Source organism: Narcine bancroftii, chromosome 2, assembly GCF_036971445.1.
Source record: "Narcine bancroftii isolate sNarBan1 chromosome 2, sNarBan1.hap1, whole genome shotgun sequence".
NCBI lineage: Eukaryota > Metazoa > Chordata > Chondrichthyes > Torpediniformes > Narcinidae > Narcine > Narcine bancroftii.
Genome location: NC_091470.1, coordinates 36,944,069 through 36,960,059, shown reverse-complemented (window position 1 = coordinate 36,960,059; position 15,991 = coordinate 36,944,069). Strand labels below are relative to the sequence as shown.

The 15,991-nt window shown below is 40.5% G+C and overlaps 1 protein-coding gene across 8 annotated transcripts in view; it reads left to right on the top strand.

The window, feature by feature from the left end:
• The window catches only part of lrrc9 (leucine rich repeat containing 9), a 168,586-nt gene that overhangs the window by 69,071 nt on the left and 83,524 nt on the right, over positions 1-15,991 (top strand). For 6 of the 8 annotated variants that reach the window (XR_011351144.1, XM_069916304.1, XM_069916300.1 and 3 more), the window contains 6 exons: positions 432-551; positions 3,021-3,212; positions 4,307-4,432; positions 4,952-5,077; positions 8,316-8,456; positions 8,786-8,963. Coding sequence is in view for 7 of the 8 variants with exons in the window: in XM_069916304.1 (XP_069772405.1) it covers positions 432-551; positions 3,021-3,212; positions 4,307-4,432; positions 4,952-5,077; positions 8,316-8,456; positions 8,786-8,963 (883 nt within the window). In the remaining variant the exon portion in view is untranslated. The remainder of the gene's footprint in view (positions 1-431; positions 552-3,020; positions 3,213-4,306; positions 4,433-4,951; positions 5,078-8,315; positions 8,457-8,785; positions 8,964-15,991) is intronic. The other 2 variants (XM_069916303.1, XM_069916301.1) reach the window with 1 other exon arrangement.

Below are 15,991 nucleotides of genomic sequence, written 5' to 3'. Positions count from 1 at the left end.
CTGCCATCTCTCTATCCTCCCGCCCGCCCAAGTCGGGCTGCTGTCTCTCTCCCCCCTGCCCAACCTAGTTGCGCTGTTGTCTCTCTCTCTCTCCATCCACTGTACCAACACCAGGAAAAAATTGCCAGTTTTTGGAGCTTTCCGGATTTTAGATGTCCGGATCATGGATTGTGTACCTGTAATTCTGCATGTTAACATGTTCAAGTATATTTTGGATTTATTTTCAAAACATCCAATAAAAACCCCACAATAGTTGTATTCTAACAGGATGGTTTGAAAATTATACAATTACATGCTGTTCTTTAACATAGAATATGAAAACACAAAAAACTCGTCTTCATGAAAATAGTTACCAAATATTGAATAGTTATGAATCATACTGTCAAATTTAATTTAAGAACATAACTTCTTTATTTTTCATCCTTGTACAGATTCTGAATTTACATGGACATAGTTTGAGTAAACTAAAAGGTATCTCCCAACTTACAAGCTTACAGAAACTTAATGTCAGTTTCAATGAACTTGTGCGTCTGGATGACCTTACCAACCTGGTAAGAAATGACAGGATTACAGTATATAGATTTGTTGTCAACACATCCATATTTTTAGCATAGATCTGCAGTAAAACTGAAGTTGAAGAGAAATAGAGCAAAGTCTCCCCACTGAATTGAATCACACATATCTGTCACTAAGAAAAGGGCTGTGTTTACTGGAAGCCAGTCATTTTATCTCACTGCAATAATTTATCCAACACTCAGGCACCTTCTACTCCATTATCAAAGACTTTTCAACCAATTAAAGGATATAAGTCAGGATGATTGAAATGTTTTATTCCATTTTCAACCTCTTGGAATTCAAATGATCAACATGAGCTAGTAAAATGGTAATTGGTGTTCATGGCACAGAACTGCCAATGAATAAACATATTTTACAAGTAAACAGTCCAGACCCAGTGATAATCACTTTATATTCAAATCCTTTACAACCAGAGATTTAATTGAGGATTTCTAATTCTTAACTAAGAAATACATTCCCTCTTGATTCCCCAGTGCATGGAATGGCAGATGAATTTAATTTGACAAGGGCGAAATCTTGCACTTTGGTAGGTTAGAACAAGGCAGGACTTGGCAAGTGTTGCAGGATAAACTTGGAGGTACAGGTGCGTACAGCAATGAATGTGGCAACAAAGGTTGATTGGGTGGTGAAGAAGGTATTTGGCATGCATGTAGGTAAACAAGAGGTCTACAGATGATAGGAGACTGAAGCAACACACAAATAAAGTGCTGGAAGAACTCAGCTAGTCAGACAATATCCATGGAAAGCAATGGACAATCAATGTTTCAGGCTGAAAACACTTCATTAGGAATAGCAAGAACCAGACAGATTCCTGAATAAAATGACAAGGTAGAAGCTGGAGGAGGAGGAGCACAGGTTGACAGGTGATAGGTGAATGCAGGTGGGATGAGAAAGAAAAGAAAGGAGTAAAGAGGTGACAGGGCAAGGAGTGAGAAAGATGCACTTGGAGTAAGGAAGTGAAGAGATGAGGGCTTGAAGGAAGGTGTCGCTGATAAGGTAAGGAGGGTGGGGAAGGGAAAGGAGAAAGAGGATTGAGGCTAGTGAGATAAGAGAAAGTGGAGAGGGGGGTTTAGGGTAGTGGGCTGCTGGTAATTAGAGGTTTCTTCTAATGGTACCTTCTGGTTGAATATGATTAAGGTGGAATATAAGATGTCTTCCTCCAACTTGTGTGTGGCCTCAACCTAGTAGTACATTAGGCTATGGATAGACATGTCAGTGTCGAAATGGACAGTAACATGGAGATAAAGGGTAAGGTGTAGGTGCCAGAATAGCAGTTTTTGCGATCATGGGAATAAGTGCCAGGGCAGCAATTAATCTGAAGGGACTAATGGATCAGGGAGTTTGTCATGTATGCCTTCTTCAGTCAGGGCATTGAGAAGCAGGGTTGTCATGTTACATGTAAGACACTGGTGAGACTATATTGTGCAGTTTTGGTCATCCAGCAATTGAAAATATATAATTAAACTGTAAAGAATGCAGGAAAGGTTTACAAGAATGTTATGTGACTGTTTTCATGAATTATAAGAAGAGGTTTGATAGGTTGAGACTCTTCTCCCTGGAACAGATCAAGCAGAGGGGAGACCTTGTAGTGGTTTATAAAATTTATGAGGTAAATAATCATAGTGGATACATCTAAAGCTAAAGGCCATATATTGAAGGTGAGAGGGGTAAGATTTAAAAAGGACTTGAGGGAAAACTCCTTTCACACAGAAGGTGGTGGGTATATTGAATGAACTGCCAATGGAAGTGATAGAAGTGGGGGCAATTGTAACATTAAAAAGACATTTATATAGACACATGGATAGGAATGGTAAAGAGGGAGTTGTGCCAAGCACATGAAAATGGGACATTTAGTCAACCATGGACAAGTTGGCAAAAAAATGCCTCTTTTCATGCTGTAGAAATCTCAGACTCTGTGGCTTAATGTGAAGATTTACTGTTAATTTAGAACATAAAATCCTTCTCAATTAGGTGCTTATTTCACTGAACTATGAAATATATATTTACAAATGGTGGGTGAACACATGAGAAAAATACTGATTTATCATGTTCACATGATGTATATAACTTCCTCTCCCGAGCCATATTCTTTCTTGTTTGCTTAATTTCGTTTTATTATCACTTAATGTTCAAGTTTACATTTTATCAACTTGATCTCTCAGTTGCCTTCATCAAAAGAGTATGTCAATATCATTCAAATGGGTGAAACAAGAAAAGTCTGAACAGGAATAAACACTTTCTATCTTTCCCTTTTAAAAGGGAAATCTTATTTGCAAAAAAATTAAAAATCTAATATTTATCTTCTGATTAGATGGCAGAAATACATTTGGTTCGGTTCAGATTTTAAATTTGAAAAAAACATTGAATTATTCCTTCCTTTGGTTTCTCTACTATTTCTCCTCTGCCCCTTACTTCTATCTCCTTATCTCTTTAAAATTGTGCAGACACAATTAACATATTTGGATGTAAGCCACAATCATTTGATAACATTAGATGGAATAAAAGGAATGGAAAATCTTAAATATTTGGATGTGAGTTGGAATCAACTAACCAACATTAAAGAGGAAATTAGCATCCTTCGTAAGCATGCTTTAGACCTCCTTACACTTGACGTCCGCCACAATCCATGGAAAAAGGTATTTTTTTATTGAGATATCAGACTAAAAATTTTAAACAGGATAATATTTATACACTTCTTTTAATTATTGCACAAGCAAACAGCTTACAATGAAGGTAAACAAGCAAATATGCAAATACTGGGGTCTAGTGTAGTACAAAAAAAGTGCTGGAGAAACTCAGCAGGTCACACAGCATCCATAGAGAGTAAATTACAGTTTATGTTTTGGGCCTTTTACTTCCTATGGATGCTGTGTGACTGCAGCAGACAATGAAGTTTTAGATTAAATCCTTTCATTCTTTAGCATTTATTGTAAGGTTATTTTTCATATAAACGGGCATTGAAATTTGATTGCGTGACACTATATTTCTTTCAGATACCTACATAGAAATATTTTTCTTCACAGTGAATTACTATGTACTTGCAGGAATTAAAGGTGTCCCCTCTTCACCATAGCATCTGGTATCTTGGCTTTGAATATCACTGAACTTTCAAACAATGTATTCAAATCTAAAATGTTATTGATATGCCCATCTAAGGCAATAATTTCCCAAGCCCTCCTTGTAATTTAAAAATATAATTTAGTAGCAATTTTGCACACTGTATATTTTATTTAATTTTCACTTCACTGTTCAATATTGCAGCAGATTTCAAGGCCATGTACATACAATATGTGGGTTAAGCTGTGCTAAATTGTTAGAATTAACTAATTTCTTTTGCAATACTTCACTGTGTAATTCAACTTTCAAAGGGTGCCACTGGATGGAAGGTAAATTTATTTGCACTCTAATCCATAGAGTAATGTATGGGAGAGGTGCCAATTTAAAATATAGAACATTGAACATTCCAGCACAGTACAGGCCCATCTGCCCTCGATGCTGTGTCTTGATTTTAGTACAAGACAAGTTCCCAATAGTCATTGTGAGGAAGTGAAGAATGAATTTCAATTACAGCAGCACTTTTATTTAAATAATTATACAATAAGGCAATAAACCAAAATGGCTTGTTGTCATAAATTTACACAAAATTAGCATGTAACAAGGTTTAAAATTATGTATTCATCAGGTTTTCCAGCTGATGGTAATTGACATGAAGATTTATAATCTATTGCAGGGCTTTGAAAATAATGTTGCACTGGGTCTTCCTAGGTTTGGACCACTGCCCGTGATTCCAATTCATCCACTATCAGCTTGGCTAGTTTCGTTGCTAGTCTTCTGCCCCTTGGAGATGGACAGAGAGGTATAGATGACAACAGGCCTTTGATGGCCTGCTCTTGACAAGTTTAGATGGAAGGCAAAGCCAGGGATGAAACTTTTTTTTGGCCAACTATGTTCTGCATCTCAGCAATTATTAAAATGCATTCAAAATGCATTCAAACAGAAACATTACCTTTCCCATTCTGCGGGCTGAGAGCTCCACAGAGCAACGTCATTGAATAGGGCCAGACATAAGACCAAAGAAATTATTCCTCTGAGTAATATTAGAAATCTCAGCATGCCTGGGCACTGCCATTGAATTCCTTTTGGGCTTCCTGTGGAGATAGTTAAAGAGACATTTCTGGGATTGTGACTGAATGGCTGAAAGGAACTAATGGACACAGTCAGAATGATTTGTACCATAAAATTAGTTGTACAATTTTTACACTTTTATGTTTTTAAATGTGTATCATTACTATTTTGCTTTAAAATATTTATGGCAACTTAATTTCAGAAAGTCTAATCAATCTTTTTACCCTGATATCTCAAAATATCTGAACAGCCTTCGTTATTACGCCCAATAGCCATTGGCAAATTAAAGGCCCTCACTTTCCTGAATGGGTGTCCTATAACAGAGGAAGAAGTTAAAGCAGCCTTGAGCATCACTTCTCAATTTAGGCTTTCACAGGTATGACTAGCAATGACTAATAATTGTACTTTTGATTTTTCTTTTTGACTTTGTAATAAAAGTAGAACAAACTTGACTTCAACCAATTTGACTTGCCTTTGGGTTATTCTGCTCTACTGATTTATCATGTACTCTTGGACAAACTTGTTCATTTTACTTTAGGTAACCCAAATTACCATGTGGCATACAAAAACTTGATATTTCTTATGTACATTTAAAATAAGCTCGTGTTATATGGCGATCGTGTTATATGGCGAGCTCTCCACTGGCCACCGTGACAGAGGTGCACCAAAGAAAAGGTACAAGGACTGCCTAAAGAAATCTCTTGGTGCCTGCCTCATTGACCACCGCCAGTGGGCTGATATCAGCTCAAACCGTGCATCTTGGCGCCTCACAGTTTGGCGGGCAGCAACCTCCTTTGAAGAAGACCGCAGAGCCCACCTCACTGACAAAAGGCAAAGGAGGAAAAACCCAACACCCAACCCCAACCCACCAATTTTCCCCTGCAGCCACTGCAACCGTGTCTGCCTGTCCCGCATCGGACTTGTCAGCCACAAACGAGCCTGCAGCTGACGTGGACTTTTACCCCCTCCATAAATCTTCGTCCGCGAAGCCAAGCCAAAGAAAAAAAAAAAGTATATAATAAGGCAAAAAAAGTACCTTGCTGATCATCACAACTTGTTCTCAGATACAATGAAAATCTTTGCACACTATCCAGACAAGTCAACCCATAATTAAGAGCAATAGGCAGAGAAAAATAAAAATGCAGAGTGGTGTTACATTAAAAAAAGGTTCCGTTAAAAATAATGCAAGGGCAACTTTATTTTACCAATGGGAGATGTGTCCATTTGGGTGAAAACAACTGGGAAGAAAGTGTCCTTGAATCTGATGGTTCATGTTTTCAAACTTGTGTTTCTGCTGCCCAATGGAAGGGTGAGAAGAGAATGTGACTGGGATGGGTCTTTTGATATGTTTGCTGCTTTCCAGAGGCAGCAGGGGTATAGGAGTGATGGAGAGAAGGTGCGATGGTCTGAGTTACATTCACAACTATCTGAGATTTCTTGGGGTCTTGAGCAGAGCTGTGATTCATCTAGACAGGGTATTTTCTATGGTGCGCCTGTAAAAAATGAAAATATACATTGAAAACATACCAAACTACTAGAGTCATTGGTGTACTTTTTGGCCATAATATTACATTTGGACCATGACAGATTGTCCAAATTTACACCTGAACACTTAAAGATCTCTATAATCTCTACCTCAACATTGTTGATACAGACTAAGGTATGTGCTCCACCCAATCTCCTGAAGTAGATGACCATCTCTTTTGTTTTGTTGCCATTGATTCCGAGGTTATTATCCTGGTGCCATGCCATGAGAATCTCTATCCCCTTCCTGTTTTCCATCTTGTCATTATTTGAGATCTGCCTCAACGGTAGTGTCATCTGCTCATTTGTAAATGGATTTAGAACAGTATTTGGCCACACAATGTGTATAAGCAGTAAGGGCCTGAGTATATTTACTTGATAAGTCTTGTTCAACTGTTACAATTTATTCAACATGAGGAAAATATTCCTGTTTCTTAATAAGGGGCACCAGTGTTAAGGATTTTTGTGGAGGAAATGTTGCCATATCTCACAGATTACAGTCTACAAATCAAAGTCAGGAATCCATAATGCTCATGTTTATTACACTAAAGCAGAGTCATATGCACAGCATTTTTGATTATGCTTTCTCTACATTTGATTTAAGGACAAATAAAATGTTGATAACCTATTGCACTTTGGTCAACATGAGGAGAAAAACGTGCATCATAATAAGTAAAAAAAGTGATTTATTAGAATAATTATTCAGTGTGAAACTCATAAAGAATCTTTCTTTTTTAATTTTTTTATTAACATTTCATAATATACATAGTATAAGGAGAATAGAAATAACACAATTAAAATGCTATGTTCAAATCTACATAATAAAAGTATCATATATAAATTCCAAAGAGTGAAAATGTGATATATTAGAAATAATTCTCCTAACAAAGTAAACAGAGATAAGGAAATAATTATAATATTACTTTTTAAAAAAAACTAATCTACTAAAAAAAAATAAAAAACAAAAAACAAAACAACTGAGCTGCCTATCCTGTGGATCTGTCAAAAGGTTTAAAACATAGCTCCTACAGATAACAAAAAAAATGGCAAGAATTATACTGCATTTGGAAAGGAAGAGTTAATTCATAGAGTAGCGCCAGTTATATCCCATGAAAGTAATCAATAAATGGTTTCCATGTTTCTTCAAATTTAGTAGTTGCATCTAAAGTATGACTTCTGAATTTTTTCTAAATTTAAGAAAGATGTAACATGAGAAAGCCAATTAAATAATGTAGGAGAATCAGTCTTTCCATTTAAGTAAAATGGCTCTTCTCGCTAATAGTGTAGAAAAAGCTATAATGCGATATGCAGAAGTAGGTAAACAACTCGTAAAAAAACTAGACAGATTTTTGTCACTCATGACATCATCTCATGGAATATTTTACTTTTTAAAATGTATTACAATGGGTAATCACCTGACTGATATTGATTTGTTAATTTGTTTTGCATTTAATTGTTTACAAATCTTTATTTGTAAATGTTCAGTTTGCTCATTTATCTTGTAGTCATTAGACCCTGTAGAATTATTAAAAAAGCATTTGTAACTCTTGTACACTTATTGATGCTACACAAGAACCAAAGTCATTGTCTTTGGTTCCAAACATAGACTCTTGTTACCGAGCCTCCTACTTTATCCCTCTTCTTGGTGATTGCCTAACGCTGAACAAACCTGATGCAACTTTGGTGTCATATTTGACTCTAAGGTGAGTTTTCTACATATGCCATCTATAAAACTTTTACTCCTCCTTAGCATTATGTAACTCTGTCCTTTCTCAGTTATTCTATTGCTGAAATCTTCTCTGGATTTGTAGATAGAGACTGAGATGAGTGGCAAGTAATGTTGTGGTGAAAGTGAATCATGTTATGTAGGCAATGTAATGTAGAAGAAAGAATATCAGAAACCCAATTTGTGGCCAAATAGATTGTCAAGATTGTCAGAAGTTGACAGCAATCTAAAATAGTGGCTTGAAAAGGGAATGCAATTGACAGAAAGAAAGAAAGAGTTTACAAATCAATACAATAATTCTTTCAGTGTCATTATGTTCAATTTAGTTTTCATTATCAAAGATAAAATCTTTTTCCTTTATCAGGTTTCTTTTCTGACCTGTTCACGAACAGACGAAGTACTCCCTCGTTGCCTCAGTTTAATGAACTGTGCTCAGATCCTGACTCAAATCAGCAATAACAAGCCAAAACCATCTATCAACCAAGACACAACCTGGTTTTCTAAGGTTTATAAAAATCCTTGATATTTTCCATATTATTCTAATCAGTCAGTTGTTAATTTGCAGTTTGTAATTTTTGTGAATAAGATTCATTATGGTATTCTAATAAAGTACGTTATCTACAAACAAAAGATAGCTGTATCAGAGGTTCATGTGGTAACACTCATCTAAAAATTAACACAACTAATTATTTTAAAAACTGCAAAACGAAATTGGAAAACATGATCTTGAAATTATCACCCTTTGCATTTTTAACTATTAGGATAGTAGTGATTAATAGTTAAACCAGTTGTAACAACACCGCATCCTTTTGTATATTAAATTTTTCTTTGCAGATTACTGCTTTAAATTTGGATGGACAGAATATTTCACGACTCACTAATCTTGATAAACTGGAGAATTTGCGTTGGGCATCATTTAACAAGAACATAATTCATAGGCTTGAAGGTTTGGATCACTGTCTGAAACTTGAAGAACTTTCTCTGGAACACAACTTTATTACTAAACTGGAAGGTACCAGTTGAATTTCAATGTTTTGTTTCTTTCAGATTTTTTCTAGGGAATTGTAGGAGAAGAGGGGACTGCCCAATCGATGCCTTGTATTCATACTAACTTAATTTTCATTTGCATCGCAGTTTTTAGTTTAACTCTATGGAATCTCATTTTGAGGTAATTGCTTTATTTGCCATTTCAGCAAATTTCCTCTGTTCAAATTGGCTTTCACATTTGGCCACTTTACAAAAATGGTTAGATCATGTATCACAAATCTGATAGAGCTTTTTGAGGAGCAATTAAGAAACCGGATGAATGCAGACTGGTTGACGTGGTTTACTTGGACTGCATTAGGCTTTTCACAAGGGCCCACATGGCAATCTGGTCCAGAGGTTTAAGGCACAACTATCCAAGGCAAACTGAATCCAGAATGTGCTTGGTGATGGGAGGCAGAAGTAGTGGGGTATGTGTGTTTTTCTGATTGAACACCTTTAACAAGTAGTGTACCATATTGATGAATGCTGGGACTTTTGCGCGTGAATGACTTGAGAGTGAATGTTGATAGTACCTGTATGATTAGTAACTTTGTGACAACACAAAAATTGGTGAAGTGATGGATCATCTAAAGGACAGAGATCAGATGGAAAGTTGGACAGAGTGGTACAAATTGAATTTAATTCAGTCAAGTTTTGCACTTTGGGAAGTCCAATTCTGAGAGGTCATGTAGGGTAAATGGCAGAGACAAGGGTGTTAATGTGCAGAGAACTGTTGGGTACATCTATTGCTCCTTCAAAGTGTTGATATGAGTGCATAGGTTAGTGAAAAAGGCATTTGGTTTGTTTGCTCTACCTATGAATGCAATGAGTATAGGAGCTGGGTGCTTTGTTGCAGTTTTCAAAACCAGATTGGGAAAGGGTGATGGGCATAGGAACATAGGGAGTAGGAACAGGAGTAGGCCAAAAATGGCCCATCGAGCCTGCTCTGCCATTCAATAAGATCATGGCTGATCTAATTTATGACCTAACTCCACCTACCTGCCTTCTCCCCATATCCCCTAATTCCTCTATCATGTAAAAATTTATCTAACCGAATTTTAAATATGTCTAATGAAGCAGCCTCAACCACTTCCCTGGTTAGAGAATTCCAAACATTCACTACTCTCTGAGAAAAATTATTTTTCCTCATCTCTGTCCTAAATCTACTCCCCCGAATCTTGAGACTGTGTCCTCTCGTTTTAGTTTCCCCGGCCAGCTTAAAGAACCTTCCTACATCTATCCTATCCATACCCTTCATAATCCTATATGTTCCTATAAGATCTCCTCTCTTTCTTCTGAACTCGAGCGAATACAATCCTAGACAATTTAATCTTTCATCATGTCAACCCCTTCATCCCAGGGATCAACCTAGTAAACCTCCTCTGGACCATCTCCAAAGCCAGTATATCGTTCCTCAAATATGGAGACCAGAACTGGACACTGTACTCCAGGTGCGGTCTCACCAGTACCTTATACAGTTGCAACATTACCTCCCTACTCCTGAATTCAATTCCTCTAGCGATGAAGGCCAACATTCCATTTGCCTTCTTAATAACCTGCTGCACCTGCAACCTAACTTTTTGCGATTCAAGCACTCCCAAGTCCCTCTGAACAACAGCATGCTGTAGTTTTTCATCCTTTAAATAATATTCAGCTCTTTTATTTTTCTTGCCAAAGTGGATAACCTCACACTTACTAACATTGTACTCCATCTGCCAGACCTTTGCCCACTCATCCAGCTTAACTATATCCCTCTGCAGACTCTCCACATCCTCATTACAATTTGCTCTTCCACTCAATTTGGTGAAACGCAAACTTGGCTACACCACATTTGGCTAGATCAAGAAGGAGGAGAGAAGGTAGGTGAATCAGAAGGAGAGGGGATGAAGGGCAGATAGAACCAGATGGTGGTAGGGGGGTAGATGAAGTGAACAAAGGGAGAAGAAAATTAGATAGATAGGTGAGTGACTATGGGAGAACACTGGGAATGTGAGTAACATGAAATTAGGAAAATCAAGCCAATAAGGAGATGGGAGTAGAAGGGGTGGAACCAAAGAGGAGAGACAGTGAGTATGGATGGGAGGATTTGGCGCGGGAGGGTGCGAAAAGGGACATTAAAAAAAGTGGAAGAGTTGCAGAAGAAACTCAATGGTGTGAACATTAGAATTTTCTAATTTCAGTAACTACTCGCCTCTTCTTCTGTATTGGTTCTGCTCTTCCCCTTCCCTTTTTATATGAATTTTTTCAGCCATTGGCACCCACCTCCCACCTGTCACCTCAAATTCCCGCGCATCCCCTATCCCCTCCAATACTGCTATATACTGGCAATCTTTCCTTTTCCTCTTAGTCCTGATGCTTGTTCTTGCATGTCAACTTCCAACTTTTTGCTTCCACAGCTGATGATTGACCCACTGAGTTCTTTCAATATTTTGTTTTCTGTTTATGAAGGTATTTGGACAGAGGCTTAGATAGGAAATGCTTAGAGGAATACAGGTCTAATATAGGCAAATGGGATTAGTATAGATTGTCATTCCATTTGGCAGGATGAGGTAAGATGAAAGTTTGTGTTCTATGATTTTATGATCAATGACTATATTTCATGGCCTAGTTGTACAGTTGCAGAACGGTAGAGCAGTTGATGCTGTTGCCTCACAGCTGCAGGAACTAGGTTCAATTCTGAGCTTAGAAGATGCCCATGTGACTGCTTGCATTTCTGCTGGGCACTCCATTTTCCCCAATCACATAGATGTGATGGTAGCATAATTATCCCTTAGTGTCAGTAAATCACAATATACTCAAAAGGAAGTGGATAGACATATGGGGGACAATATGTTGCAGGTGACACGCAGTAAATAACTTGAGAGGCTGAGACTCATTTACAGGGTTTTATACACAATGGATGGGGACCGCATCCTGGGCTGTAACCTGGGCTTTCTGGCATAGGGTCAAGATGTTAGAGGCTTTATCCATGGTAAAAAGAGGGAGAGGCCACAGATACAGTCACAGAATGGAGCAGAACCAAGTAATTAGGAAAATAGCTGTTTAGCAGTTCACCACATTCACCCCTTTTTTCTTTTTATTGTCTACCGGGGTGACCTTGAGTACAAAGACTTACAGGTTACACTGATCTGGTGGCTTGATCTTTTATAATGACCAGTGGAGCACCTGTTGTTGGTTTGCAGTCCTGGATCTCCAACTCTTGTCGACCTGCTGAAGGCGAGATGGCTCAGCTGGAGTGACTGGGGGTGGGAGGGGGTGCAATGGTATGTATTGTGCGTCCGTGGAAGGGGGGGTGCTGCTTGGTGGGTATGTTCCTCGGGGAGCCTCCACGTGTGCAAGGTCCTGGATGGAGACTGTTTCCTCACACCCATCATTGTAGGGCATGTGGCATGGATGAGCTGAACCTTTTTGACCAGGGAGTCAGTATTATGGCCCCTCATGTGTTTTCATAGCAGGACTGAGCAGGAGGATAGTGTGGTCCCTGACAAGGACTTCCTGGGGAAGGAGAAAATTCTTTCATGGGGGATAGCAGTAGCGGCAGTACATAGCTGAGTGGCGTGGAGCGTCTCTGGAAGGATCTCCAGCCAGTGAGAGACAGGCAGTTCACTGGAATTTAGAGCAAGGAGGTTGGCCTTCCACACGGTTTTGTTCTCTCTCTCTACCTGACCATTCCCCTGGGGGTTACAACTCGTGGTTACAACTGTTGGAGGCTATACCCCTGGTCAGCAGGAATTGGTGCAGCTCATCACTCATAAATGAGGACCCCTGGACACTGTGGATGTATGACAGATGCCAGAACGGGGTGAACAGGTTGTGCAGGGCCCCAAAGACTATGATGGTGGTCATGTCAGGGCAGGGGAACCGTGAACATTCGTCGATAACCATGAGGAAGTGTATATTGTGATTGGTGGCGGGAAGGGGACCCTTGAAATCCATGCTCAGGTATGCGGAGGGGTGCATGGCTTTAATCAGATGCACCCTGTCCGGTTGGTAAAAGTGCGCTGTGGCAAAGGTTGGTGTGGAGGGGTTTGAGGCAATCCAGCTGTGTGGGCACATGTCCCTCGTGACAGGGCATCTGAGGGTTTGTTGACCTTCCCCGGTCAGTACAGGATGTTGTAATTGTAGGTGGAATGCTCAATCTTCCACCTCAAAATTTTATCGTTTTTTTATCTTACCACACTGTTTATTATTGAACATGAATGCCTCGGCCCATTGGTCTGTGAGCAAGGTAAAACATCTGCCGGCCAGGTAGTGCCTCCAGTGCTGTACTGCCTCAACTATCACCTGAGCCTCCTTCTCTATAGAGGAGTGTTGGACTTCAGGGCCCTGGAGGGTGCAGGAGAAAAAAGGCATCATGATGGTCTACCTAATTAAGAGTGGCGGGTGAAATCGGATGCATTGCTCTTTATCTTGAAAGGGGCAGATACATCCACTGCATACGTTGAGGCTTTTGCAGTGTCCTTTTTTACAGCAGAAGGCTGCCCGTGCTTCATTTGTAAGGGGGAAGGAAGTGGGCCTGGTAAGAGGACAGGCTTTATCTGCATAATTTGGAACCCATTGGGTGTAATAAGAAAAGAACCCCAGGCTTCTCTTCAGGACCTTGAGGCTGTGGGGAAGGGGGAGGTCTAGCAGAGGCTGCATGTGGTCAGGGTCGGGGCCAATTAACCCATTCTCCATGACCCAGTGAAGTATTGCCAGTCGGGTAGTGCAGAAAATACGCATCCTTATTGAAGGTCAGATTCAGGTGTTTGGCAGTAGTGAGGAATTTTTGAAGGTTCGCATCAAGATCTTGCAGGTCGTGGCTGCAGATCATGACATTATTCAGATATGGGAAGGTGGCATGCAGGTCATTTTGGTCTACCATACGGTCCATCTCCTGTTGGAAGACACTGAAGGGGATCCTAAGGAAGTGGTAGAGGTGACCATCCACCTTGAAAGCTGTGAACTAGCGATCCTCAGGTTGTTGTGGTATGTGGATTTCAGGTCTGTTGTGGAGAACACATGATACTGGGTGATTTGGTTGACCATATCTATGATGTGAGGGAGGGGGTACACATCCAACTGCATGTACCGGTTAATGATTTGACTATAGTCAATCACCATTCTGCGTTTACCCCCACCCTTGACCACCACTACCTGAGTTCTCTAGGGGCTGATGCTGGTCTCAATAATCCCCTTGTCCAGGAGTTGTTATACCTCTGCTTTTTTAAACACCCTGTCCTCTTCATTTTCTCACCTGCTTTTTGTGGCTGCTGGCTTACAGTTGGGCGTGAGGTTGGCGAACAGAGGGTCGATGCAGAGAGTTCAGAGACCGCACGTCAGTTGGGCCAGCGGGGGATGGAAGGAGTGGGGGGGGGGTGGGAAGAGCGGTCAGTTAAGGAACTGCGAGTTGCTGACCCTGAGGGGTGGGAGAGGGCCGTCATATTGCATAGTGACACTTTAAGTTGCACTGGAAGTCTAGTCCCAACAGTACCAGCACACAAATCTGTGGTATTATGAGGAGCTTAAAATCTCTATATGTTATGCCCCACATGGTCAGCGTCACCATAGAGTAGCTGTGGATTTCTGCAGAGTGAAACTTGAAGGCTAGGATGACTTTGTAGGTGACTGGTTTCGCCTCAAGGGAGTAACGTTGGTCAGTGTCAGGATGAATAAAGCACTCAGTGCTCCCAATATCGAAAAAGCATTTAGTCACATGGTTGTTGATGGAGATGTTCATCATGGAGCAGGCGACGATGAGGGCTGTTCTGGTCCAGCACCACTGAGACCAGGGTCAGTCTATGGTCCGATCCATGCTGACTCGCTGTCTGTGGGTATGATGGCAGTGACAACGCAGAGGTGTGGGTCTCCCCAGAAGTCAGCATCATCCATGATGGCAGCCCCCATGTCATGGCATGCTCATCCCCAGAAGATCCCAGTGTCCAAGATGGAGGCTACCATGTTGTACAAGCAGCAACAAGGGGTTGAAGGGCCATGAATGGCATACTCTTGCACAGTGGCCCTTCTTCCTGCACATGGAGCACATCGCATCTCTCACCGGGCAGCGTGTTCAGGCTACAGAAGTAGCAATTCGGGTGCTCCTGGGAGACACTGGCTGTGGTGGGCCCTTTAATCAGGCATAGTAGTGGACTGGAGACCTATAGATCCACGATGGTGATCCCATCCCCCCCTCCCGTGTGGGCCTGTTCGCAGAGTAAGCCTCTGCGTTGCAGATGGTGATCTCCAGCGACTTCACCAGATCAATTGCCCCTTTTAAGTCTAACTTGAGTAACCTCTGGTGCACATAGTCAGACCTGATGCCTGCAACATAAGTGTCCCGGATCGTGACTTCTGTGTTTTGGGCAGCCAATACTGCCTGGAAGTTGCACGCCCAGGCAAGTCCCAGCAGGGCCTGGAGGAACTCATCACCTGATTCGCCTGGTTGCTGTCTGCAGGTGGCCAGTATGTGTCTGGCGTATACTTTTTCCCTGTATTGTCCCTTGAGTATATTCTTTTCCTCTACATACGTGGTAGTGTCCCTGATCATTGGAAATACTTGGGGTCTGACCCAGGAGAAGAGAAAATGCAGTCTGTTTGCGTCGGTGGCCACGATGTCAGTTAAGTTTTGTAGGAAGACTCGAAACAACATAGTCAGAGTTTGAATCTGTCCAAGGCATCCGGCGACTGTGGGTTGCTCTCCAGCTTGTCAGATTTCAGGAGTGGTACTGAAAACAAAAAAAAAAAAAATTAGGAATAAAATTGACACACAGGAAATAACTTGAGAGGCTGAGACTAAGTCATTGATTTACAGGGTTTTATTCACAATGAAGGAGCAAGGTGTTAGAGGTCAAGGTGTTCGAGGCTTTATACAAGGTCAAAAGGGGGAGAGGCCACAGGTACAGTTACGGAAAGGGAATCAGGAATACAGCAGTTCACCACAGCAGGGCAACAGAGAAAATGACAGGGTATAGGAAGGATGAGATTTCTTTGCTGGGAACCAGTAGGAACCAGAGTTATTCACTGTTACATACATAA